The sequence below is a fragment of the Oculina patagonica genome, chromosome 1 (genome assembly GCF_052425735.1).
Source record: "Oculina patagonica isolate OP01 chromosome 1, crgOcupat, whole genome shotgun sequence".
NCBI classification, from domain to species: Eukaryota; Metazoa; Cnidaria; class Anthozoa; order Scleractinia; family Oculinidae; genus Oculina; species Oculina patagonica.
Genome location: NC_135758.1, coordinates 14,864,413 through 14,891,343, shown reverse-complemented (window position 1 = coordinate 14,891,343; position 26,931 = coordinate 14,864,413). Strand labels below are relative to the sequence as shown.

General features: G+C 38.4%; 1 protein-coding gene and 1 non-coding gene across 2 annotated transcripts in view; both read right to left on the bottom strand.

Annotated features, from left to right (window-relative positions):
* Positions 1 to 995: 995 nt before the first annotated feature.
* Positions 996 to 26,931, bottom strand: part of LOC144658611 (ubiquilin-1-like) — a 37,441-nt gene continuing 11,505 nt past the window's right edge. Inside the window, exons 7-21 of the mRNA XM_078519075.1 lie at positions 24,200 to 24,253; positions 22,778 to 22,849; positions 22,613 to 22,663; positions 20,249 to 20,326; positions 18,554 to 18,634; positions 14,109 to 14,157; positions 13,009 to 13,192; positions 9,697 to 9,889; positions 9,209 to 9,259; positions 7,400 to 7,432; positions 5,223 to 5,344; positions 4,358 to 4,446; positions 3,983 to 4,113; positions 3,288 to 3,372; positions 996 to 2,873 (exon numbers count right to left, since the gene is read on the bottom strand). Of these exons, the coding sequence (XP_078375201.1) occupies positions 2,818 to 2,873; positions 3,288 to 3,372; positions 3,983 to 4,113; positions 4,358 to 4,446; positions 5,223 to 5,344; positions 7,400 to 7,432; positions 9,209 to 9,259; positions 9,697 to 9,889; positions 13,009 to 13,192; positions 14,109 to 14,157; positions 18,554 to 18,634; positions 20,249 to 20,326; positions 22,613 to 22,663; positions 22,778 to 22,849; positions 24,200 to 24,253 (1,329 nt within the window). The 3' untranslated portion in view covers positions 996 to 2,817. The remainder of the gene's footprint in view (positions 2,874 to 3,287; positions 3,373 to 3,982; positions 4,114 to 4,357; positions 4,447 to 5,222; positions 5,345 to 7,399; positions 7,433 to 9,208; positions 9,260 to 9,696; positions 9,890 to 13,008; positions 13,193 to 14,108; positions 14,158 to 18,553; positions 18,635 to 20,248; positions 20,327 to 22,612; positions 22,664 to 22,777; positions 22,850 to 24,199; positions 24,254 to 26,931) is intronic.
* On the bottom strand, positions 3,477 to 3,551 carry Trnat-ggu (transfer RNA threonine (anticodon GGU)). The gene has a single exon. It is a non-coding gene; the product is annotated as a tRNA-Thr (tRNA).

The following is a 26,931-nucleotide window of genomic DNA, read 5'->3' as shown; positions in this document are numbered from 1 at the left end:
GAGATTGGACACAAGCACTTTATCAGATGTTCTCTCCGAGGGTTCAGAAGATCTGGGTACGAGATTACGATTGTCATGACATGAATCAATCAGTTCTCTTCTGACAGGAGCTACTCATTTCGAGAGGATTCGCTCAATTGTTCAGAAGTCACCAAAAAATTAGGCAAAGGTACCAGACCTCTTTCTCTTCCTTACGCAGTGCTTGTTTTGTCCTGTTTTATTGCTTAAACTTCGGATTCACTCGATGAATTCAACTGGTTTACACGTTTGCAAGCGAGCATTTGTGCCCGTTATTTTCGTGTTTTGTACTCTAATTTTGCAGTTCTTGATATTCACCTCTGAAAATTATACTCAGACAATTATTCGCCGAAGGCGAAATGAATATTTAACAATTATTTCACGAGTGCGCGTTGGATATGAGATGTTTGATAGCTATAACGATCTCATATCCAACAAGCGCGAGTGGAATAATTGTTTTATTAAAAAGAGCTCCCCAGCTGTTTTTGTTGACGCGTATCGGCTACTATATTTGTGGTGAGTGGTATATGAGCTCATATACCATTGCCTGTTAACCAATCAAAACTCAGGAATTGCAATATACCATTGCTAGTTTTTAATAATGTTGATTATTAAAAACTAACAATGGTATGTTGGAGATCACTACAAAAATGTTAAGACAAATTTCATCTTAAAAAGTGTTTTTAAAAACTCACACTCATAACATCAAATGAGCAATAATGTACCAAGGGATAGCCAAGTGTTTAAAACGTTTTTTTTTTTGACGAATCAAACGAGTTGGAGGAGGGTGATAACAATAACCTTGCAACTTCGAAGGTGTAGATTATGCAAATCATCTCTACGTTTGCAACAAATCGTATGCGGGCAATTTGGCGATTGATACGAATTTACACGCAAGGCAACGCAAAGCTAAGATCATACTCAGGATGGTGTGCTGGTTGCTTGAGTATTACTTGAATCCTTAAGTTACACTGAACTGCTACGTTATTCATGATTCTTTATTTCATCGCATTAGTTTTCAGCTTCTGCAGTGGCTCATTTGTATTATCGTTCTTTTGTTGTTGCATACACTTTCACGCTTTTCTAGCAACCGTCATTCAAAAGCAACATCCTAATATGCTAATTAGTTATCAGAATATTACCTCAATTCGCCTTTCCTTTGTTTACTTCGCAGTAAAATTAACGCTTCATGGAATAGGCCATTTTCCGAGTTCCCCTTTGCCTCTGTTTCTAAACGAGTCTACGTGTGAAACCATTTAAATGAAAATGAGTTTGATTTGCATGAAAATGGGCCTGTAGGTTCATTTCATGTTCACATGAATGGTTTCGCACGTAGACTCGTTTTAAAACAGAGGCAAATGGTAACTCGGAAATGGCCTATTAACGCGAATTTCAAAAATTCGCGTTAATTTAATTCGCATTAATTTTTGTCAACGTTAATTTCCGCGCCGTTAATTAAGTGGAGCCTTAATTTCCATTTTTTGGCCCAAATTTTTCGATACAGTCCAGCCGTTCTTGACTCCTAGGAAAAGGCATTATTTCATCAGGGTGGAAGTCTGCCGGTATCACTGAAACTATAAACTTGTTCCTGTTGTCTCAACAAGTGTTTTTTCTATGTGTTCTTCGTGTTAATTTCCTTCATTTTGAAATGTAACCCCCTCTTTCGCGTTAATTTCCTTTTTTGGGAAGTAATTTTTCACTAAGTTCGCGTTAATTTCAGATACCTTAATTAACACAAGCATCAATTTTCTATAACGTCTGATAACACGGAAAATAGTAAAAAAGAAATTGCCTCAGTAAAATGTTAATCTGAAAATATGTCGAGAGGCTTCACAGATATCCCAAGCTCCTGGGTGAAAATCGCTGTGATGCGTAACAGTTAATTTATAAGAGTTTGTATTGGAATTTAACTTGTGCATTTTAGGCAAATCAAATAGGTTACCTTGGTTCCGTTTTATTTTCTCTCTGTTTGACGTTTTTGGCCGTTTTAGATAGATTCCAGCGAGTTTAATTGCATTGTTTTCCCCTCTTAATCATTCCTCTTTTCTTAGGAGCTTGGGATATCTGTGGCGGCTCTATATTATTTAGTTAAGAATTGTAAATTGTCCGCACTGAGCCGTATTTACTAAACTTTTCTGACTGCGCATCTCATATACACAGAATACCGATTAACCCATGAAAAGTTAATTTTAAGAGCAGAGTAGGTTACAATAGAACAGTATTTTTGTCTATTCCCTCTAGGCTATTCATATTTCTAAACAGATTCAAAAAGACTGTGCCGGTAACAATTTGCCAGAATTTAGCCTTAATAAAATTGTCGCTCCCTCATAGTTCATAATAATACTAATAAAACAAATTAGCTTCATACAGGTACTAGCCTTTATGGAAGCGGGTGTTTTACAATACGCAAAAAGAAGAAAATGGTTTTGCAGCGCACGGCATGAGCACTCGCAATTACTGAAGGTTTATTTTCACAATAGTATTACTTTTTCTTGTCTGATAAGTTAACCGCAATAATAAAATAAATCATAAAAACAGCTCCCCCACACGACTCCCAATCATCTCCATGCGAGTCCCACCTTTCCCTTGCTGAAAGTTCCAAGATGACCACTGCACTATTTCCTAGGTAATAATCGATAAACGGTTGTAAGAGGTCTTTCTGTTACAGTTCCTTAGGCAGAGGAAGAAAGAAATATGAAGACACTTTGATCCTGGGATGCCACAAATTACTTTTCCCTTTCTTGTAATTTTCTATTGCTTGTAAGAAGTGTAGGTCAAAAATTTGATGTTAATTGATCTTCATTGCAGTAGTCTTTCAATGGCAGCATTGAGATCGCCCCCAGTTGCGACTAATGCTGAAAAAAGAAAAAAGAAAACAAACAAACAAGTTTTTAGATTTTCGTAAGTCCAGTTCCTGAACTATCCCTACCCCCGCCCTACATAGGGGCTGAACCCAGACGGGAATGGAGAGAGTCCAGAATAACTAGCATGTGCATACTTAGAAAGAACTAATCAGAAGCGAAGAGTGTGGCATCGCTTGGCACGTGCACGGTAAGGAAAATGCGCACGCAAGTTATCCTGGACTCTCTCTTCTTGCGCCTGGCAGTGGGTTCAACCCATATATGGCATGCGGAAAGGAGAGTTCGGGGACTTGATTACAATTTTTATAAGAAATTATATTCTCGACAGTTCTTTATCTTTCGGAAATCAACAAGGGACCTCAGGAATAGAGCATGTTTTCCGGCCAGATAGTAACTTACAAGTCTTACCTTCTATATTCCGAGTACGGTCTACAAATCCCATTTGAGCTAGTTGTTCAAGTTGAGTGCGGTATCTTACTTCGGCACTCTGAGTCTAGTAAATCAAAAACAAACCAAACAATTGAGAAAGGAACAGTAGGTGATATTGAAGATGAATTTTTCAACAATGACACGAGCATGGGACAAAGAAAAATTCTGTGTCCCCGACGGGAATCGAACCCATGGCCTCCCAGATACCAGTTGGGTGCTCTAACCAACTGAGCTACGAGAGACTTGTGGTGAGCTGGGCCATTTACTAGGTTGATACGTGACACGCGTCCTGCAAACTGTTATTGTCCCACGCACGTTAAACCAAAAACTGGAAAAGTAACATTAAAAAGCTCAAGTGCAGCCAAGAGGTACATAGCATGACATGCATGGCACATATAACACACAGCACAATTTCACAAATTACATATAATGGATAACACATGCACATCCTCAACAGAACTACAGCCAATGACACTTTTAACTTATGTAAACATTCACTGATTACAACGAAGTGACCTAGTCTCATGATTTTGAGACAAAATGTTTATACACTATACTTGTTCTTTGGTGAAAGTTTTCACTCACGAAGAGCTTCCCCTCTACATTTATTTTTAGTGTGTGAGCTCGTTTACTGAAAAGTGTTATGCTGTACCTACACCTAAAAGGACTACTACCTGAGTCATAGCCTGTACCATTTGAGACATCAGCTGTGCCATTTGGTTCCCCTGGGAACTCCCCTGGGTATTGCTTGGAGTACTCCCTGTAATACCCGTCTGTATTGGCCTTTGTGTTTCAGCTTGTGTACCTGCACATGTAACATACATAACAGTTAATTGAAGAACCTGACAGCGAGAATAAGCAATACAACAAAATTAAGTTCTACTATGACTATAAAAATCACTTCATTTCCTAATCTCCTGGAAAAGCTATTCCCAGGGGTTGTATGACTTGCATGAAAATAGTGCGAAATGATTTTGAATTGTGTGGAAAATGTAGAATAATAGCTTACAGCCAGCATACATCTACAATAAACTCTTAGTGAAACTAACCAGATGTCTGAGATGGATGAGTAGTCGTAGTGTTGCCTGTAGAGGTAGTCGACCCTGTGGTCACTGTGGAAGGTTGAGCACCCATGAAACTAAATTGGGAACAAAGAAGAACTAAACATCAAGTAACAAATAAACTAGTCAGGGCCACCTTATACAAGCAAGCCCTATACATCATCTAAATTCACTCAGCAGATTGAATGTGGGGCCAATGTAAGGTAAAATTGTGTAGAAGGAGGAGGTAAGCAATATAATTGTGCTGGTGGTGGAGATAGAATGTAACAAACGATTTTGCTTAGGACTAATTTTTAAGTGCTTATATCACTGAGTTCGGGGATCGAAAATTAAAACCATTGAAAACAATAATGTCGGCTGTAGGCAATTTATGCAAAAAGAAGCTTGTATGATTACAGTCTGTATGGTTCAGTGATTTTAAATACAATGTAAAAGATTGCACAATATTTGAAGTCACTACTGTGGTCAAAAAATAAAATAAAGCTTGCCAACCCAGTTATATTAGCTAAGATAAAAATAGAACATGCAAACTGTTGTAAGATAATTAGATTTTACAGCAATTTATTCATTAGACTATGACGTCACATACTTAATTTATTCCTTCTCCTGCTAATGAGATTCCCCACCAAAAAACTGGAGTAAAACATCCCTTTTATACAACTACTCATTTTAGACTTTAAATTAAAATATCTTAAATATAAACATGTGGAAGGGCCCTAATTTTTTTACAAATGGTAAGGTTTTTATATTGATTACTGGTAAATTGCATGAACACAAATAAACGATTTCCCATGGCTTTGTTAGTTAAACACTGTGCTATCTATTTAGGGTACAAACTAAACAGCCAGCTCACCCAACTCCTGGTACTAGGCCTGGTGCTTCTGTCTGCAGCTGCATCATTCCTTGTTGTATTTGCATCATGGCCTGCATCACCCGAGGATTGGACATGGCTTGCTGGAAATCAGGATTCTGCATCTGTTCAAGCAGCAATAATAGGCATGTGTAGTTGGTACGTTGTGAGGTTGTACAATACAGTCAAGCAGCAATAATATGCATGTGTAGTTGGTACGTTGTGAGGTTGTACAATACAGTCAAGTGAAACAATGCATTCTGAATATAAAACTTGACCTAATGAGACACATTTTGAAGACCTTACTCCCATTAACCATACTACTCGTACATGAAAAACAAAATGATCAAATTACTGTTTGAAACTAAAAATAATGACATAAACAAAGCAAAGTGGCTATGAGCCACTTAATGAATCTTGAAAGGACATGAAAGTTGACGCCCAGTATTTATCCACTATTCATTGGTTCAAGCATTACTGCCTGGTTTTTAATAATAGATGCCATGTCCTTTTCAATCCCTTTTGCCATTAATGCACAAAAATCTTTTGCAGTTTTTAAAAAGTTGGGGATAAGCTGGAAGAAAGAGCTTGTAGTCCCAGAAGTGTGTATAACATTTAACTGTGTGAATGTTCATTCACAGACACAATGCATCGATTTTAATGACAAATACCTGTTTGAATGAGTAAAATCTCACTAACATTTTCACAAAAATAAAATAATTTGCAGCAGTTTCTATATGGCTTACAATATATGGATCCCGTGGAATTTTTTTGCCATTGATTTTGTGTGGGCAACTTCGAGTCAAGTTTCACATTTTACTAGAAAGTAATTTCAAATTGGAGCCCTGTCTCCTTTAGAAGTTTTTATTACATGCTGTTAGGTTAATAAATATATATAATATAATTTTTATATTAGTTGATTTGCAGAACTAATGTCAGAGTGCTCAATAGAAAACTACAGCATAAATATTAAAAGACAGTCTGATCAACTGAAGATACGACTTGGCATTTTATTACTAACTAGTTTCGTACCGCACAACTTGTACGGCACTCATCAGATAAAATTGCCTAATGTGCAAATTACAACGCTACGCTGGTATATATAAGGACGCCGGATGAATGAAAAAGCATTAAATTACAACGGTAGAATACTAAAAAAGTCGAAAATAACAAGGTATAAAATTACAACGGTTTCTGTTATGAAACAATAAAAGCTTAAAATATGCGTGACACTGCGAGTTTACCAATCTTAAACAAACAGTTACGTGACAGCTTTTGAATTTTTAAGGAGGAACTTGTTTGCGTGTCTACAAGAGGTTATCAGTTCATTTCGTTTATTGAGAGAAGCGAGGTCGGATCTGCAGATTATGAAATACTTCTCCCACAGGCACAAGTTGCAGCGATTAGAAGCTGGGTTGTATGGAGCAGCTTGCTTCAGAATCTTCCAAGTGATTTTGAAATCTGTCTTGGCGTCCTTTAGCTGCCCAATGTGTTTACTCAATTCAGTATTGAGTTTCTTACACAGGTGATTGAAAGAAGCTTTGTGGTTGGTAAATCTAGTTTTAAAAGAGTTTTCAGTTAATCCCACGTAGGTCTGATCTGGCCTGTTGTCCTCCGTTGCCACTGTCGCTTGATACACCACTGATTCTTTTAGGCAATTCCCAGCTAAAGGGCAGTCGGCTGGTTTTCTACAGTTGCATGTTTTTAGTATTCTACCGTTGTAATTTAATGCTTTTTCATTCATCCGGCGTCCTTATATATACCAGCGTAGCGTTGTAATCTTCACATTAGGCAATTTTATCTGATGAGTGCCGTACAAGTTGTGCGGTACGAAACTAGTTAGTAATAAAATGCCAAGTCGTATCTTCAGTTGATCAGACTGTCTTTTAATAATATAATTTTTATATATTTTTTTCCTTTTCCACTACAAAACTGCAAACTTTGACAAAAAAAGATTTGTCAGGACAAAGCAAGTTTTCAACCAATAACTTCAATCCCTTGCCTGCAACAACTCTGTTTTAGTTTAGTTTTTTTTGGCTCTAGAAAACTGGATGCTCTCACAGGCTATTCAATCCACTGTGGTCAAAGTTATCTGCCAAAGTTCCTGATGCAAAAGTAGCTGCTAAAAATAGTAACCTTAAGGTAGTATATTAATGTTATAGAGGAACCTTATGCCATACCTGTGACATAAATTCTGGAAGTCTTGACATAACCTACAAAAACCGAACAATAAAAGACAATGAGATCTTTATGGCTGTTTATGAACTGCACGCAGCAAATGAGAATGAATCCTGAACAACATTCATGCCCTTACACGACCTTTACGATCATACTGGTGCAGATGCCCTAGCTGCCATTGAGTTGTGAAGCCACTTCGAGTTGGTCATTTACAAGTTCTATTTATACCTGACTGAAATCATGAATATGAAATGAATCGCATGTGTGAACCTCGGAAAAGAACAAGAGAGAATGAGATATCCCAAATATCATTTTAACAGTAATTATTATAAATTATACATTGTGGTTGTTTCTTCTTTTCTGCTTGGTCGAGCGCATTCAGCATATTCACGCTGATATCCATTTTTTTATGTCATATCTATACCAGAACTGATGTTGTTTCTATAGATAATAGAGTCTGCCTGCTAGTCAGAGAGAGAAAGAGGGAAGCGATGGTTGAATCATCCAGATTCACCACAGTAACAGAAAATGATTTAGAAAAATCTACTAGAACATAAGAATGTGTAAAACAAAACATTTCACACATCATTTTTCACAAGTTTTTGTTAAAACGATTTCAAGTCAGTGGATCATTCGTACTGTCATTTACAAATGTGTCTTTAATTGTTGCCAACAAAAGAAATGTTTAGCGTGCCTTATAGCATTGTGTGGAGCACTTAACAAATATGTCTAACAAAACAATATTATTGGATTGGGTTTTGGCACGATATTAACGGACAATCCAATGCTGACAGTGTTTGAGTACACTGTCACAAAAAATGCCACTTCCTCCCTGGTATTGAAATGGTAGGGGTGGTGAATGGTCCTTCAAAAACTGTGTGTCTCTCAAAATTTCAGCCAAATTTCAGGGGTCTCGTCGTCTCGAATTTTTCTTTGACGCCTTTTCGCAGTCTTGATTGCTTTTGCAAGGCTAAAAAGGTGTTGGGCTCGCAGAAAAGATATCAGTCTCGCCGTCTCGCAAAGTCTCGCATTTACCATTCGACACCCCTAAATGGTTTAAAAACTTTAATTAAAAGGAGCTATGTCAGAGGGATTTTGCAGATTTGTGGTCTGAATTTACTGTCCTGAAATTAGAGTTAGGCAATTTAACCCATAAAAAACATGATCTTTGAACATCTAAAGGAAGATATAACATGAATTTGCAAATAGAACGAAATTAAGCTACCGGCTATAAATATCTATTTTATGATGACCCCTGGAAACAGCTTGAAAAAGTAGGCCTTACTTTTTCAAGATGCAATCCATTTCCATCTGAGCCATCCACAGCCAAAGATACTCAATAACAGTTTCAGCACTCTAATATAGCAACTTTTTTTAATACAAATGGACTATTATTTTTAGGTTTCCTGTGACACAAATATACATTTTAGCTGTTCAAAAATCTGGTAAAATCTGTTTAAGTCCCTTTAAGCATTGTGAGGGGTCAAAAGTTGAACATGCAGTAGAAAATAGAAAAATTTAGGTTTCCTCTCATGAATGGGTAGCATTTCAAGAATTGTTTACTGGTAATTGATCCATTTTTGCTCAGCATTTGTTTCAGGGTTAGCTTGTTGGGAAAACATCTTGTATAATATTGGTAGTAATGGCATGTGCCCTACAAGATGGCTTTTTTACTGGACTGGCTTACATCATCCTAACTGGTCCCTACACAAGTCAGCTGACAGTCCGCCCACAACTTAACATAGGGTTACAATAACAAGGCTAGATAGTGGTTTTTGGTGCTATGTATGAACACACTACATGTACAGTACCTGATCTGCTAGCTGGCTGTTTCCTTGAAACATTGGGTTAGACCGTATTATCTGCAAAGTAACAAAAAGTGTCTTAACATAATTTTAAACATAATATTTACTTCACTAAAAAAGGATGTGAAAATGGGTCATAGGATCATTACTGAAAGGTTCATGGCATATAAAACTACATCAGACTTACAAACTGTTTCTTCAAGACAGAAAAATACGTCAAAATGTCAATTCAGTAGTGAAAAAGAACACTTTCTGTTATATCAATTTCATTACTACTATAAAGTTGCATTTTAATTAGCACTTAAATGAGTTTACAGCCGTAATACATGTATTAATAGAAGGCAACCTGCAGTTAAGAGTTAAGAAAGTCAATAGATTAAAAAAAAAAAAAAAAAAAAAAAAAAAAAAAAAAAAAAAAACCTTATCATTAACTGTTATGAAGAGCCCTAAAATCAACAGGCAAATAAGTTTATTAAGGTTGTAACTAAACTCACAGAAGCCATGAGGTCAGGATTCTGCACCATCCGTGTCATCATGTCCTGCATGTATGGACTCTGCATCATGTTTTGGAACATATCTGGACTGCTGGACATCTGTTGCATCAGAGACTGCATGGCAGGTGTCTGGAACATGCTGTTCATAGCATTACCTGGTTGAGGGGGATTAGGAGTTTGACGACTGTTGCCACTGAAAACAAATGGCAATATCACAAATTATACACAGAAATGTTGCCTAAGGAAGTTTTTAGAAGTTCTTTGGATACCTAGTATCAGACGTTAAGAGACCAAGCCATAAGGCTAGAAGCCCAGCCTGAAGGTTACTGGGATCAATCCTAAGGGGGTACTCTATCTAGGTCTAGGTAAGTGAGATTAATGGGATCAAGCTTATGCAGTTAATCCTGGTGTGTAACTTGGTGTTACCTCATGGCATTCAGCATGTTGTATGTAACCTGTTGGAAAGATTTTTTTGCATCAAGTTTCTTTGCAGATTATATTTCTTTATCTCAGATGTGATGCATGACATGGATGGGCAAACAATTGATTTCACAGCCATATCCATAAATATTTCTCCTGATTCACTTTAAGGCCTCTCAAAAACATCAACAAAGTGGGAATATCAACAACAGCCCATTAATATTTGACTACAGAAATCCCAATTTTTTTAAAGTGCTACTGTGATGAAATTCGCATCTTTCCTTTCGTAGCCGTTTCAAAATATTAACAAGTTCTCTTTATGATATGAAAAATGCCGTTTACTGTTTTCCAACATCTCTTTTCTTTCCAGAGATATTCAAGTTTTTAAAATATGCAAATTAGCAAAGCGATGACGTCATAGACTCAACCAAATTTTGATCAAATATGAAGAAAGTGATATCTCAGCCAATTTGTATCTAAAGTCTCTGATTTTTTGCAGAAAAACTCTGCTAATTGTATTTTACCATTTGACTTCAACAGTTTGGTTACCATGGCAACACACTAGGTTCCAGATCCCCTCGATGCTAAAGGCTTTTCTGGCCAATTCTGGCATTCTTTATTGTTATTTGTCAATAATGCTTTACATATGTAATAAGGCAAGCATATGAAGAGATTAGGCAAACGTCTTGCCCGGGTTTCATTTTTCCAAACTGAAAAATTCTAAAATATTAAAAATAAATTGGTGGGGACTGGAAAGGAGTGCATTGCCATGGTAACATAATTTAATTAGAGCTGCACTTGTGTCACCTGTAGAACTATTAGTATACCAAGTTTCAATGGTCTCTGCAGAAAAATGACCGAGAGAACTCAAGTTTTGTACCTGACATAAAATTGGGTTGAATAGATGACGTCATCAGTCACCTAATTTGCATATTTTACGATTTTTGTAAGCTTAAATATCTCCGGAACTAAAAAAGATATTTGAAAACGGAAAACGGCATTTTGAATCTTTCGTTAAATACTCTATAAAACGCTAAAACAAGCAAGGGGTGAAAATTTGATCGCAGTAGCACTTTAAAGATGCTGCATTTTGCCAGAGTTAGAAAACTTTATGTTAGGTTATGATAATTTTTTTTTTTTTTTTTTTTTTTTTTTTTTTTTTTTTTTTTTTTTTTTTTTTTTTTTTTTTTTTTTTGTGTTTAAAAAAAAAAAAAAAAAAAAAAAAAAAAAAAAAAAAAAAAATAATTAAAAATTTTTCTTATTTTTCTAAAAAAAAAATAAACAACAACCCCCCGTTTTAAAATTAACTTTAGCGTCTTTTCTGTTTAAGGTGGCCCGCGGGTATTTCCGGGAGCGGAGGTGCTATTTTTTAAATTGATTTTTGGGCATGGAAACCTTAACCGCTTTCTATGACTTTTGGTAGTCGAAATACCAAATGTTTAAATTTTATAAAGCTTTAAAATTTGAAACAAATAAAAACAATAAACACGAAATATTAGCACTTTTAATAAAACGCGAATATTTTCTAAATGCGCAGATAGAGTTTTTTCTTATTGCTGTAAATAAGTTCAAATTATCCAAGAATTCATGTGAGCAAGTTTCAACGAAATCGGCTGGGTAGAAATTGCTGCACGGTTGACTGTTAGATTTTAACTTAAATGTATTATGCTTGTGTATTTTTACCAGTTATTACAACAACGCTTGTGTAATGTTAAGATTGCAGTGATTATTTAAAAGCTTAATACCAGCTAAAACAATGCTGAAAATTCTGAAAAGATCGGAAACTCCTAGCAAAAGTTATAAGCAAATAAAACAGATATATTTTACGTATAAACGTAAAATGTATTTTTTAAAATATTCATTGTTTTTCGAACTACAAAAAATCTACCGATTTTTTTTCTTTTATTTTTAAGTACGAGAAAATTCAGCATGTACACAAACGGCCTTATCAGTTTCGTGTGTGTAGTCTGGATGCAACTTGCCAAATTTAGTATGTGAAGATAGCTACCTCTCGTCTTCCATTTTCAAGCGCTTTCAGAAACCCTTGTGTTCCAGATAATTATTCAAACTTGTCGCATACTCAAGATTATTTAGCACCTGGAAATGAACGCCCGTTTATTTGCCCAATCCAATTTTTCAAGGTTTTACACAATGCTGCTTCAGTCTATAATGTACATATAAACAACAAATTACAAATACAAAATCAAATCAAAAGGTTGGACAAATTTTATTTTAATAAACACTGTACATTTGCTTTTAGAAGCAAATGACTGTCGAATTCCTTGCGTTGCTGTTGCATGCGGGAACACTGGCAGGAATTATATTTTTTCAGATGCTCGCAGAAAGCAATGTGTTACACATGTTCAGCATAACAAAGCCAAATGAAACTCAAGTTATTGAATCTAGTCTCTAGTCTTACGAAATCAGCTAAACAATTTTTATAAAGCAAATCGATATTTGAAGATATTAACCATACTGCAATGGTTTCTAAGTTCATTTGAAGTTGACTTTACACAAGCTGCAGCTTAACTTCGTTGATCATAATCGTTATTTTAAGAAAAAGTGTCCTGAATACTTTTCTTCATGGTTTTATGAAAGCAAGTTGCTAATCGGGTAACATTTGCTTCTAATAGAAAACAGCTGCTGATTCGCTGTTTCTTAATATCCATATCTTGATCCGAACCATCAAATGCAACAAAATTCTTGATTGCTTTCAAGAATATGAAGGCAGCCTATCAGCAGCAAAAAACAACTGAAACTGCCAAAACTCCACAAGAATTCCTCCCCCTGAAACATTGTAATTTTACAGCACTGTTCATCTCTTCCCCCCCCCCCCCCCCCACAATAAACAAAATAATTAATGCCAAAACTAAAAATAGCTTTTACACTAACCTAGATGCAGGAGAAGCTGTAGTTGAAGTTGTGGATGTGGTAGAAGCCAGTGTCTGAGGAGCTGCCGACTGTTGTTGGCTTGGTCGGGTGGTTGGCACAGTGGGTGTTGCAGATGGTGAGGGGGACCATGGGTTTGGAAGGGGGGAGGTGTTTTCAGTGCCTTGTTGAGGGTTTGACCCGGCACCTAAAAATTTAGAAAAATATAAAGATTAGCATCAGAAAAAAATGGAAATTAGAGTTCCAAAAATGCAATCAGAATAGAAATAGTGACCACAATTATAAACAAGTGGCTGAACGACAGTCAACAGTATAATTTGTTACTTGTAGTAAAAAAAACTTACTAAGGGAATGTTATTTCTTGAGGTGTGGGTGTTGTATTTTTACATATAAATTATTTAATAATTATTGGAAAATTACATGTTGCAATTTTGTCCGAGCAGAAACGAGGTATGACGGAGCTGAAATGAATTTGGCCGGTCACCAATCATTCAATAATCAATCAATCAATCAAATTTATTTTACCTTGGAGCTGACAGGGCTGACTAGGCTCCTAGCAAACATATGCTTATATGCAGAGAAAAAAATGCAAAATGCGTACATACCGGTATATACAAAATGAACAATTAATCGAAAATCGTGTCCAGAGAAAACACTCAATAATTTTGAGCAGTGTGTCACAATGACACTGCTATCACAGTTTTTTTTTAAATACAAGTGTTAAGCAGAAATCCAAGTACTGCAATGATTCGAATTATCGCCCGGGGCGCTTATTTACTTTGGGCACCTCAAGGGAAGGCATCTATAAGAATGGGGGTGCTTATTAGAATGTGGGCGCTTATTGGAATAGGGGCGCTTATTTACAAAAACACATTTGAACAGGGGCGCTTGTTCGTAAGGGGGCGCTTATTGGAAGGAGGGCGCTAAATCGAATCATTACGGTATCCATGAACAAAATTAAAATGTAAATAAGCTAGATGGTGTGTAATGAAGGAGAGCCAAGTGCCTTGAGTGTCTTCATATTTAATGGCAAAATCTTGCTAAAAAATTGCCCTTGGTTCACTTGACTGATTATTAACTATAAACACTGTAGAGTATATTACCTGAACCTCCTCCAAACAATGCAGCAAATGGATTTTGTGACTGTTGTAACTACAAAAAGTAATTGATGATCAGTATTGCTGTAGGCCAACTGATGAGTAGTGACTGCTAATTTGTTTACTATTACTAGTAATAGTTCACACTAACAACAACCCCAGTTCTTTATTGTCATCTTGGTAGGGAAAGGTTGCTACCTTATGTTTCAAAAAACTTTTTTGTTTTTAGCTTCAGCAGTATCTTTAGCCATTACTTGAATGTTGATATTTTATCTTTTTAAAATCTTGTTGCAATATTCTTTTTCTAATGGAAATAAGTTTGTACATAGTTGCCAAATAAATGAAAAACATAGCCCATGATCTACTGATTCATAAATTTCAAGATCCAAAGTAGCCCCAAAATTATGTTTTTGTTTATCAGGGACTGGAGCTAAAACAACCCCTTGTCACATCATAAATCTCTGCATTTCTGAGTTTCTCCTGAACATGTAGTGAATTGCTGATAGTTTATGATAGCTTTTCCATTTAATACTCGGCATTACAAGTCAATTGACACAGGCCCATAATAATATTGTATTAAAATGTCGAGATGTGATCATGCCTGTTTACTGAATTCAACAGAACTCATCAATGATGTAATGTATATGAAATGATTCATATATGAACTGCGGATGTATATGAAAGTGATAAATGATCATCGCAGTGAATTTCCAATTTAAGCAATTGGAAATAAAGAAGCCTGAAAAAAAATTCAGGGCTTCAACGGGATTCGAACCCGTGACCTCCGCGATACCGGTGCGATGCTCTACCAACTGAGCTATTGAAGCCACACATTGGGAGCGAGGTCAATTGTGAGTTCATATTTTCCCGTGAGAGGAGTGAAATGATGTAATGTATATGAAATGATTCATATATGAACTGCGGATGTATATGAAAGTGATAAATGATCATCGCAGTGAATTTCCAATTTAAGCAATTGGAAATAAAGAAGCCTGAAAAAAAAAAATTCAGGGCTTCAACGGGATTCGAACCCGTGACCTCCGCGTACCGGTGCGTGCTCACACTGAGCTTGGCCACACTTGGGGCGGCCCGTGCTTTGTGACGAGCCTGAAAAAAAATCAGGCTTCAACGGGCAGTGACCCGCGGTGCGTTCTACACTGCTGCCAACTGGAGCGAGCTCTCCCGTGAGGGAGTGGCTTATCGGTGTGAATTCAGGCTTCAACGGATTCGAACCCTACCTCCGCATACTGGTGCGATGCTCTACAACTAGCTATGCAATGGAGCGAGGTCAATGTGATTCCCCGTAGGAGTGTGGTCGTGACACGGGATCTAACTCACATGGAGCGAGTCAGTCACCCGTGAGAGGAGTGAGATAATATCGGAAAATGGCTAGTGTGGGGCGCTCTCCTGAGCTTGCCACATTGGGCGGGCCCGTGGAGGAGTGTGTGTTACTGCGTGGGGCTAAAATTCAGGGCTTCAACGGGATTCGAACCCGTGACCTCCGTGATACCGGTGCGATGCTCTACCAACTGAGCTATTGAAGCCACACATTGGGAGCGAGGTCAATTGTGAGTTCATATTTTCCCGTGAGAGGAGTGAAATGATGTAATGTATATGAAATGATTCATATATGAACTGCGGATGTATATGAAAGTGATAAATGATCATCGCAGTGAATTTCCAATTTAAGCAATTGGAAATAAAGAAGCCTGAAAAAAAAAAAAAATTCAGGGCTTCAACGGGATTCGAACCCGTGACCTCCGCGATACTGGTGCGATGCTCTACCAACTGAGCTATTGAAGCCACACATTGGGAGCGAGGTCAATTGTGAGTTCATATTTTCCCGTGAGAGGAGTGAAATGATGTAATGTATATGAAATGATTCATATATGAACTGCGGATGTATATGAAAGTGATAAATGATCATCACAGTGAATTTCCAATTTAAGCAATTGGAAATAAAGAAGCCTGAAAAAAAAAAAAAAAGGGCGGACGGCGGGCGGCCCAACTGAGCTTGGCCACACTTGGGAGCGAGGTCATGTGAGTCCCCGAGGGGAGTGTAAGTGATGATCAAATCCGGATGTATATGAAAGTGATAATGATCATCGAGTGATTCTTAGCATTGGAAAAAAGAAGCCTGAAAAAAAAAAAATTCAGGGCTTCAACGGGATTCGAACCCGTGACCTCCGCGATACCGGTGCGATGCTCTACCAACTGAGCTATTGAAGCCACACATTGGGAGCGAGGTCAATTGTGAGTTCATATTTTCCCGTGAGAGGAGTGAAATGATGTAATGTATATGAAATGATTCATATATGAACTGCGGATGTATATGAAAGTGATAAATGATCATCGCAGTGAATTTCCAATTTAAGCAATTGGAAATAAAGAAGCCTGAAAAAAAATTCAGGGCTTCAACGGGATTCGAACCCGTGACCTCCGCGATACCGGTGCGATGCTCTACCAACTGAGCTATTGAAGCCACACATTGGGAGCGAGGTCAATTGTGAGTTCATATTTTCCCGTGAGAGGAGTGAAATGATGTAATGTATATGAAATGATTCATATATGAACTGCGGATGTATATGAAAGTGATAAATGATCATCGCAGTGAATTTCCAATTTAAGCAATTGGAAATATAGAAGCCTGAAAAAAAAAAAATTCAGGGCTTCAACGGGATTCGAACCCGTTACCTCCGCGATACCGGTGCGATGCTCTACCAACTGAGCTATTGAAGCCACACATTGGGAGCGAGGTCAATTGTGAGTTCATATTTTCCCGTGAGAGGAGTGAAATGATGTAATGTATATGAAATGATTCATATATGAACTGCGGATGTATATGAATGTGATAAATGATCATCGCAGTGAATTTCCAATTTTTTTTGGGTCGCTTTGCGGGCTCGAATCTAACACGCCTGCCGCGAGTTTTAAATAATCACAATGCATCTCGAGATCTCTTTTGAATTTCTTATTTTGATGCCGCATAAGTTTTCTCCATTCAAGTAGTTTGTGCCTGGTAAATCACGGTCAGTTGGACAAAGGCTTTCTTATCGTAAATCACGCTTCATGACAACGATCAACTTTTTAAAAGGAAAGGATACCGAAAGAATTTCTCACCTTTGACAATGAAAACGCTTGACTTTCTAAAAGTCGCTCGCTTCTGGTTTCCGGTTTCGCCTGCCGCGAGTCTTAAACAATTATCTCGAGATCTTTTTTTTAAGTTTCTTGTAAATCTCGTCCGGAGATAGACTGATCAAGGCTTTTCTCCGTTCAAGTAGTTTGGGCTTGGTTATTCGCGGTTTTGGACTAAGGCTTGCTTATCCTAAATCGCAGACAAATTTGAAGATATGGCTTGATATGTTCGTACGGGTTCCTAGACATATTTCTTCTTCGGCCACTCAGATGTAAAAAATGTGGATTTTCTTACTTCTCTGCGAGTTACTTAGTTAATTATCGCGAAGTCTTTTCAACAACTGCATTGCTTTCGGCTTTTAGACATTGTGAAATGAATAGGCCTCGAATAAAACCTCAAATTATCTTTTTCAAAATTCTGCCCAACTGCAATCAACGTTTACAAGCGTCGTTTGTTTGCTTGTTGTCATCCGTGCACGTGCTCATGCTTGGGCTGTCATCATTACCCAATCATCGTTTACTTGCGTCATCATTGACCAATCACCGTATGTCGGCATTTTAACTCCCGATACCTACTTGCGGGCTTTCAGCTTGTCGGCATTTTACAACTCCCGAGACTATTTGCGGGCAAAAATTGATCAAATCGAGATTTTTTCCGGTATATACTATATATATACTCTATATTCGCGCGGATTACAATGATGCCTCCTCGGGTTTTGGCCACTGGGCCAAAACCCTGCGGGGGCAAATACAGGGTATACACCATTCCAAATCATCACTCCGTTTTTCTATCAATTTGACAAAGGAAAAGGCCTTACATAATTCACTTTAATTTGTGGTCGGCAGTTACAGCGTAATTACGCTGGCACTGCTCAAAAAAATCGAATCATGACTTAAAGTGGTCATCAGGATTTGATAGATACAAATCAGTGTTTGCATTGCTGCGCGAAATGTTCAAATTTTCAAAATCTTCAGCCTACTTTAACAAGTTCGTTCATGCATTTACGAACAAAACAGTAAACAAAAGGAAACTAATTAAACTGTCCAGCTCTTAGTCGCTTAATTAAGCTATTGTCCTTCTCCTTTGAATGTAAATATCGCACCTTTTCTCATGTCTGACAAAACGATTGAGACCGAACACTCTTCGGAGTGATGTTCGTAAACACAGAAGGTATCCCCTAAAGGAATAAACTGAGCCCTCAGGGTAAAAATGCCAGCGGCTTTGCCCATTTCTGAGAGAAACACATAAATCGATCCAAAAGTGTCAGTATATTTTTTTGTAGCAATGTGGGTTGTATCTGATGTCTGTACTGTACCTGTTCTTGTGTAGCATTCAGCATTGGTTCTTGAATGTCTGTGTACATTCGCTGCAAAGCATTGAAACCTCCAGGCAAACTCTGCAGTTTATAACAAAAAATTAAGGTTACCGGTATATCAATCCATAGTTAGTAGAGGGAATGATCTACTAACTATGATCAATCCAAAAACAACTGAAATACAACACGATACAAACTTCATTGAACTTTTTGAAATTGGCTACTATTTTAAAGAGCCCTGTGAAAATGTAGCTTGTAGAGGCAGCTGGTTTTTGGTTCTGTATTTATTGATTGTATTTATCAATTGATTTTCTGAAGAAATTTGAAGTCTCTTGTCCTCAAACTTAACTCCAGATCCTGCACAACATAAAAAGGACACCATCAGATCGTGTCCTTTGCGAGTCATTGTTGTCGTTGTTGCTGTTGTCACACAAAGATATCATGTCAAATGATAAGAAATCATGTCAAAAACGTGACTTTCTAAGATGTACTTCTCTACTTAATTTTTAGTGCATTTTGCCATCTTTGAGGGGATACTTTACATATAGGAATTATTCGTTTAATTGTGAAACTTTGCCCAACACTACATGAAACCCTCCCCATAAAAGTGTGTCAGGCCTTTGCTGATTTGTTTTTTGTTTTAAAGATTTAGGTCTTAACATTGCCTCCATCCAAGGAAAGTCCGTAAGCGAACTTTAAGTTAAAAAAAATTATTTTGAAACCTGATCTAAAGATTCCCTGACACACTTTGGAAGACAAACATCTGCTAAGTGCCATTGCATTGAGTTATCATTTTTATTGTACGCTTAAAAATAGGGCCCCAATGTGTCCTGTGTTTTGCTGCTGCTCTGGCGTTGGGACAGTAGTCGGCCGTCTCTTCACTCGCACGTCACTCCCCCACACTCTCTCCCCCCCTCCTCCGCCCTCTCCCCCCCCACTCCTCCCCCCCCCCCCCCTCTTCCCCGCCACACCGCCCCCACCCCGCCCCGCCCCCGGCCCCTCTCGCCCCCTCCCCCCCCCCACACCCCGCCCCTCCCCGCATCCTCCTGTCTCGCCATGCATTGTCTCAGCGTGGGGCTCACTCGTCCCCCGGTCGTCCCGCTCCCCCCGTCTGTCCCTCCCGGTCGCGCCCCGTACCCGACCCCGCGGGGCGACCGCCTCCTCCCACCCCCCCCCCCACTCTCCCGGCTGCAGCAAACAAAAATCAGACAAGAGTTTGCCGCATTCATAAACACAGCTTTATTTGCACTTAACTGATCGAAACCCAATTAATATATCTCATGTCATTCTTGGATTTATAAGCTTTCAAATAATGTATAGGTATAGGTATTTTCCTAAAACTTGGTTATTCCAGAAAAAAAAAATTAAAGGAAATCCAGGTGGGAGGGGGGGGGGGTCTTATGCCTTGGAGATCCAGGTAGGAGGGGGGTCTAATGCTTTAGGAAATCCGGTTGGGAGGGGGGTTAAAAAACATGCCCATCCATCTGGGAGTTGTGGATTTTTTCTGGAATAACCCATTACGCCTGTGAGAATGGTTTTGCTGAATGCACACGCAAACTTGTTCAGTAATCATAAAAAATCCTAGCTGGTGACATAGTCACTCAAAACCTGTGTGTTTCTGGCAGTAGCCTGCTTCTAATGAAAGCAATGATTAATGATAAGACCTTATATCATGGCTTACAAATGGTACACTACCTCTAAGTTACTAAGTGCTCTGTCATGCGTTCTCATCATCTCTTGCATCACAGAAGGATTCCGCACCATCTCCATTGTCTGTAAGTGAGTTATTAATTGCATCAAAAATTATATCTATTCAACAAATTGACAATTCCAAGTGCATGACAGTATTGCACAGAGATTTGTTTGCGAGAGGTGAAAGTCCTTTAAAAAATAGGATAGTACATGTATATCACTAGCCAATAGAGACAAAGTAATAACGAAAGTACCAGTAGCAACAAATTGCTAAGGTCTGGCCCAGGATAAAAAAATATGCTAAATAATGTAAGCATAACTTACATACAAGTAGGTAGAACAATTAACTCTATAATATAATTACTCTGTTTTATCACTGTTCAATACATTGTGCTTTAAAAAAATTACATGGATACTGAATGAATTTCCTCTTTTTTAGTAAGCAATATGTGGCACAAAGTCTGAACTCAAGTAATTCATGATGCAAGCCTGCAAATAACAACCTGTCATTTGGACAATTGTCCGGTTAATTCGGGTATTGACCAGCAAAAGCTTGGCGTGGTCGGACATTTTGATGGTGCAGTCAATGAAAAGATAAATCTTCCTCTTCCAGTTTCAACTGCCATCCTTAGCAATGATAACACAAGAAATTTCCTTTCTCACTTTCATTTCTTATGTTACATTGAAGTTTACAAGGCAAAATGGATCAATTCACACCATCTGTGAAGTCAAAATGTCACTGTTGTCTTTGATCGTGTTAGATGCATACGATTTCACCGGTGCCTGCATTTATACAGACAGCAGTTTTCTCTTATATGTCATGTAGTATGAACAAAAAGTCTTCTTGATTCTTCTGCTTCATATAGCATGCACGAAAAGTCTTTAATTGGATAAGATTGTCAAGGAAATTATTAAAAGGACAGAATGAAACAGGACAGTGTTTTTCTAAGTTTTTTTTACCAGTTTAACTTTATGACAGCATATTGTTTAAGTGACTGCATGAATTTTGATCAGACCCCGGTTTGAGTTAAAAAACAACATAATTTACAATTGCGGTGCACAGGAAATTTAAAAGCAATAATAATTTATTACTGCGTTCGACGAAGGAGAGTGCAAGCCTTATTTTTGTTTTTTTGTGTCCTGTGTCTTTTGCGTTACTATGCCTGAGTACTGTTATGCAGAATAAATCAAGCCAGATGTAAGGACACCAAAATGCCCCCCCCCCCCCCCAGCTTGATTTTTGCAAGTCTCGGCCAGGAAACTGGTAGCCACAGATGGCCACAATTTCATGCAAAACAATATGGGGTCACAAACTGAGCTCAGACTCGACCATCTTGGTTTTTTGCCACTGCCTGCCTACCTTGGGTCTATTTTACCTACAAGTCAAATGCACTCCCCTAATCTTTGATCACTACTTGTAATTATACTTAAATGTTATTTCTCCTTTGTTCGGTAAAATTTGTAATTTAGGCATTATTTCAAACAACTCAATGCCAACTTGCCTCATACTGTATTGCAAATAATAATAATAAGTATTGGTAATCAAATGGCGACGGGTGAAATTAAGAAATAATTTCACGCGCGTTTTGTCAAAACGCTTATAATTTCCCGAGCCTTTAGGCGAGGGAAATTATTAGCATTTTGACAAAATGCAAGTGAAATTATTTCCTAATTTCACGAGTATACCATTTGATTACATTTTAATATCATAGGTGACAAATTACGCTTGCAATCGTCTGTTTTTGACTGGTATATTGCATTGCAAACTCTGCAAACTCCGAGCTTTGAAAAGTTGAAAGCATACATTTTGCTCAAGTTCGCGAGGTTTTTTAGTCTTTGAAGAAAACCCTTTAGAGATTCCTTTTTTTTCTTGACCAAAAGTTTCAAAGATGAATCAACGATCAATTATTTCTCACATTATGACCGTAGTCTTGAATCAACTGAAAACGGTGCCAGTGTAAAACGCTCAAAAATCCGCTCGATGCCATTTATGTATATTGGCTTAAGTCTAGAAGTCGTTTTGACATATAAAATATCATCAAAAGTTTTATTACATGGCCAAGGCTGGCTGGCTATGATGAAATTCAAGCAAAAATGTACAAAGTTTAAGCTTTAAAACATCTTTTATTACGGACGCCATCATGCGGCTAACTCCGTTGCCATGGCAATTTTATAATTTCACATGTGAAATTATAAATTAACGTTAAAATTTCGCGCCAAAATTAAGGAGTAATTTGTCACCTATGATATTATAATAATAATTTGATATAATAGCATAATATAATAATATTTTTTAATAAAATAATAATAATAATAATAATAATAATAATAATAATAATAATAAATTGTGTTGTTACAATTATTTACCTGTCTCATTAAATCAGGGTTGTTCAAAATGTGAGAGATTTCAGGATTCCTCTGTAGAGAAAATAAATGTATTAAAATAGTACTTGTGGATAAGTTTTACAGGCCCTGTTTCGCTATGGCACACAATATTTTTGAAGCTGTACATGAACTTCACCCGTTAATTACCTCAATAAGTTGCTGCATCTGTGGGTTACTAAGAATCATTTGTCTGATGAGATCAGGATTTGACATCATGCTCTGAGGAAAGATAAAAAACTCAGACTAAACAATAGTACAGAATACACAACAGCTATCCCCATCTTCAGTCAGCTTTCTCTCTCTCTCCTTACCACTCATAGATCTTCATCCTTTTTAAAGTCAATTTGTACCAAATGCCCTGGGGATGAATAGATTATCTGCCAACACCCACTTCCCTTAATCTACTCTTATTACTCTAGACCACAACATCAAGCAATTGCCTAGCTCTAGATCAACAGTTTCAAATAGTCTGTCTTCCTTGCTTTGTGTTAGAATAATTATGTATCAGCAGTTACAGCAGTTATTGGCTGCCAGGAGTATGGGAGGGATATATTTTCCAGCTGTTCATAACTGCGAGGATCTTCTCTTCATTTGTTCTTCATCTGCAGTTCAAATATATGACTTCATATATTCATTATTTCATCTTCATCTTTCCCGGGTATGTTACGAACCAATTTAATGACCAGCTCCCAGTTGGCTTGTTAGCTCAATTGGTTAGAGCGCTGCACCGGTATTGCAGAGGTCAGGGTTCGAGTCCTGGCAAGCCTGATTTTTTCAGGCTTATTTTCACGACTGCTTAAGTTGTGTTCATGACTGCGAGGATCTTCTCTTCATCTGTTCTTCATCCGCAGTTCAAATATATGATTTCATATATTTCATTATTTCATGTTCTCATTAAGTTTATATTTTATCTGTGTCACAGAGAGTGAATTGCTCTTTATTTACCGGTATATTAATAAACATACTCCTTGGTATATTTTAGGCTGTGACACACACACTTGAATTTAATGCCATTTGCCTGTTTTTTAGTGGTAAGATTTGATTTTGGCTGGAATCTTCAGATTTACACTGGTTCAAACTTTTGGATATAATTTGTCTATCTCTAAAGATATAAATCACACATGTAGTCTTGACTGTCGGTTTGTTTTGACCTATTTTCGCATCCATTTTAGTGGTGGCTGCTTTTATAATTCCCCCCATAGGGGAAAAGGAATAAAGTCAAGTATGTCAATGATCTGTCACTGCAAAACCTTGCTGAAGCTAATTTGCATAAATTATTCCTTGTAATCATGGATAAAAGCCAGTCAAAGTTGATTCTAACAATGAAAATAGGTGATGGCTACATGCAGGCTTATAAGTTAAATGCTACATGTCAACTGCACTGTACATACTACACTGTACCTAGGTTACGCTCTAAATAAACTCCTTATGTCCACAATTTAAAAGGCATTTGTTGAAACATAACATATTTACATCAGTCAGTTTTGTTGAAGTTGATAAATTTCTAACCAAAACAGACTTGTTAAAATTAATTTTACCACCACAAGATTAACATTTAACATTAATTACCTGCACCATGGGATTGTCCATCATTTGTCTTAACATCTCTGGGTTAGACATCAGCTTAAAAATTTACAAATACAGGTAAAGGTTAAGTCTGCATTCAAGCCTATATAGTGGCCCATCAGGCCAGAGTTAACCCCATGTTCGAGCACTGGCTGGGCCCAGCCAGTGCTCCAACCCAGACCACTCAATCCAGAGTCCAGTGTACTAACTATTAGGCCACCACACCTCACACTACAGGATCTACATTAAATACCAGGCACACATGCCTGAACTCTACCTTATTACATGAAATTTTCGTGGCATGTTAATTTCGCGATTTTGAGGTGCGCATATTTCGCGACACTTAAATTTCGCGATTTTGTGAAAATTTTGTATTTTGAATCACTTTAATTTTGTGTTTTTAAGTAAGGCATAATGTACATTGCCTTGGTGATATTATTTAACACTCACTTGAATTACATAAAACGACTTAATCAAAGGAACAATAACGTCAAAATTAACAAAAATGCAAGGGCGGGACTAAATCTCGGCAAAAGCAACAACAGAGCAGTTCTCACAATGTCTACAAGTAGGTCATGCTTGTACATGTATGAGTTATTGTTCTTGAGTCAATTCAGACGACAACATTCATTCATATTGATTTTAGTGGTACTAAACTTATTTTTTCTTGATTATTGACATAATGTGAATCACTTAATTTTCGCGTTATGTTATGTTCGCGACACTTATTGTTCGCGTCACTTTAATTTCGCAGTTTTTTTGGAATCGCCAAATTCGCGAAATTAACGTGTGGCGAAAATTTCATGTAATAAGGTAGATATATTATTTACTAGATACAGTTCCATGTACTTTCCCTATTTATAACGTAGTTAGTAGGGAAGATCACTTGTTTGCAGACTATAAATGGTGGATAACTGAATATGAAATGATAATATTAACTCATTGACTCCTGAAGTTTTATGTGCGCACCCACACCTGAATACCTGGCTATTTTACGGCATTGAACGCAAACGCACGAGTGGAAAAAATAAACCATATGCGCAGTAAATTCAGACAAACCATTAGCTTCTGAAGTAAACTTTTATTTAAACTACAATCCCAGCTACCTCTTGGGGTTGCACTTCCGCTCCTTCCTGTCTCGTGCTCCGTTTTGGCCCCCCCCCCCCTTTCTCTTTGCCTTGTGGTCTGGTCTTCCTTATAGGGAGGAGCCCCCCGTGCGGGTGTCTTCGCCCCCCGCTCTGGTTGTGTGTCGACTTCTTTTGTTGCGCTCCGAGGTGGGCTCTTCCCTTGAGTGTGTCTTTTGGCGTCCCGACACTCCTTTCTCTCTTCTCTCTCCGACTACATTAGTGCTCAGCATACATCCGTGTGTCTTTGGGGGTCTCGCTCTACTAGAGCATCCTCCTCTTGAGCAGTCCTGACTCTCCAGGCGAGGGATACTCACTCATCTCCGTCTCTCTCCCCGCCCGCGTCTCCTCCGGCCCTCGCCCCCTCCCCGGCTGCCCCCCCTGGGCTGGGGGGGGGGGCGGGGGGGTCGGGCGGCACCCCCGCGGGGGGTGGGGCCTGGGGCGCGGGGGGCGGTGGCGGGCTGGCGGGGCGGTCCAGCCCCCTCCGCAGTGTCCGGGTGGGGGTCGGGGTGGGGGTCCGCTCCGGAGTCCAGGTGGGGCGGGGGCCTCTCCTGGCCCGCGCAGCGAGGCAGTGCTCCAGTGAGGCTTCTGGCGGAGGGTCCTCGGTGATTGGGATCCGTGTGAGTACGGTGCCCCGTCGTACATCTTTCAACATGTCCCGTCTTTCCTGTATCTCCGGCGCTGTACATGGCTGTGTCCGCGCTGCGTCACTTATGTCGTCTTTGTCAATCGCGTCGGCTCTGCTCAGCTGGTGGGGTGCCTGTCCTCTCACATTTACATCTCTTCCATTGTGACACCTCTTTCATTTGTCTGGGAGGCCCCATCGTCTGATCTCCTTGATGGCATGTACACTTTCAGTCCGCCGATGTTCCGCCCAGTCATCTCCCAGACATCCTCTTGGGAGGGCACCCCCTTTCCTTCACTGTAGTCTCGTAGCTCACTTTGCCCCCCCTCCCCCATTCATTTGAGTATTGTGACAATGCTGTGATTGAGGTCTGTGGTAGACTTCAACATTGAATGAGGGGGGAGGGGGCGAAAACTGACGACCTTCCCAAGGGTATTGACGGGGATTGTAGGCATGTTGAAATATCAATTTATGACCAAAAGAGATTCCCAGCATTGATAAATTGATCCCAAACGAAATTACAAGACAGCGATAAAATTTCATTCACCTCCGCGCGTAATTTTGGAGCTCGCAAAAACACGTAGACTTTGTACAAAATTTTAAGAAAAATCGTAGAATAGTTGGGTAAAAGATAGGTTTTCAATCTGTTCAACTGAAACTGTCTTTAATTAAAAAACACTCAGGTTTTTTCTCGGTGCAGAAAAGCGGTAATTTAAGATGATAAAATTATCTTCAAATCACGGCGGCGCGAAAAGGCATAAACAACTCTTACAAAATTACAGAATTCCGACCACTAACTTAACACTAGCACCGCTTTCTACGCGTTCCTTTTAAAATTAATAAACATACTCCTTGGTATATTCTGAAGCACTGTTGTAATTTTCTAAAGCGATAGACATAATTCAAAAAAAAAAAGCGGAGCTTAACAATGAAGAAGCAAGTCTCCCAAAAAATAGGTGTCAGATAACAACACATGCGCAACAAAA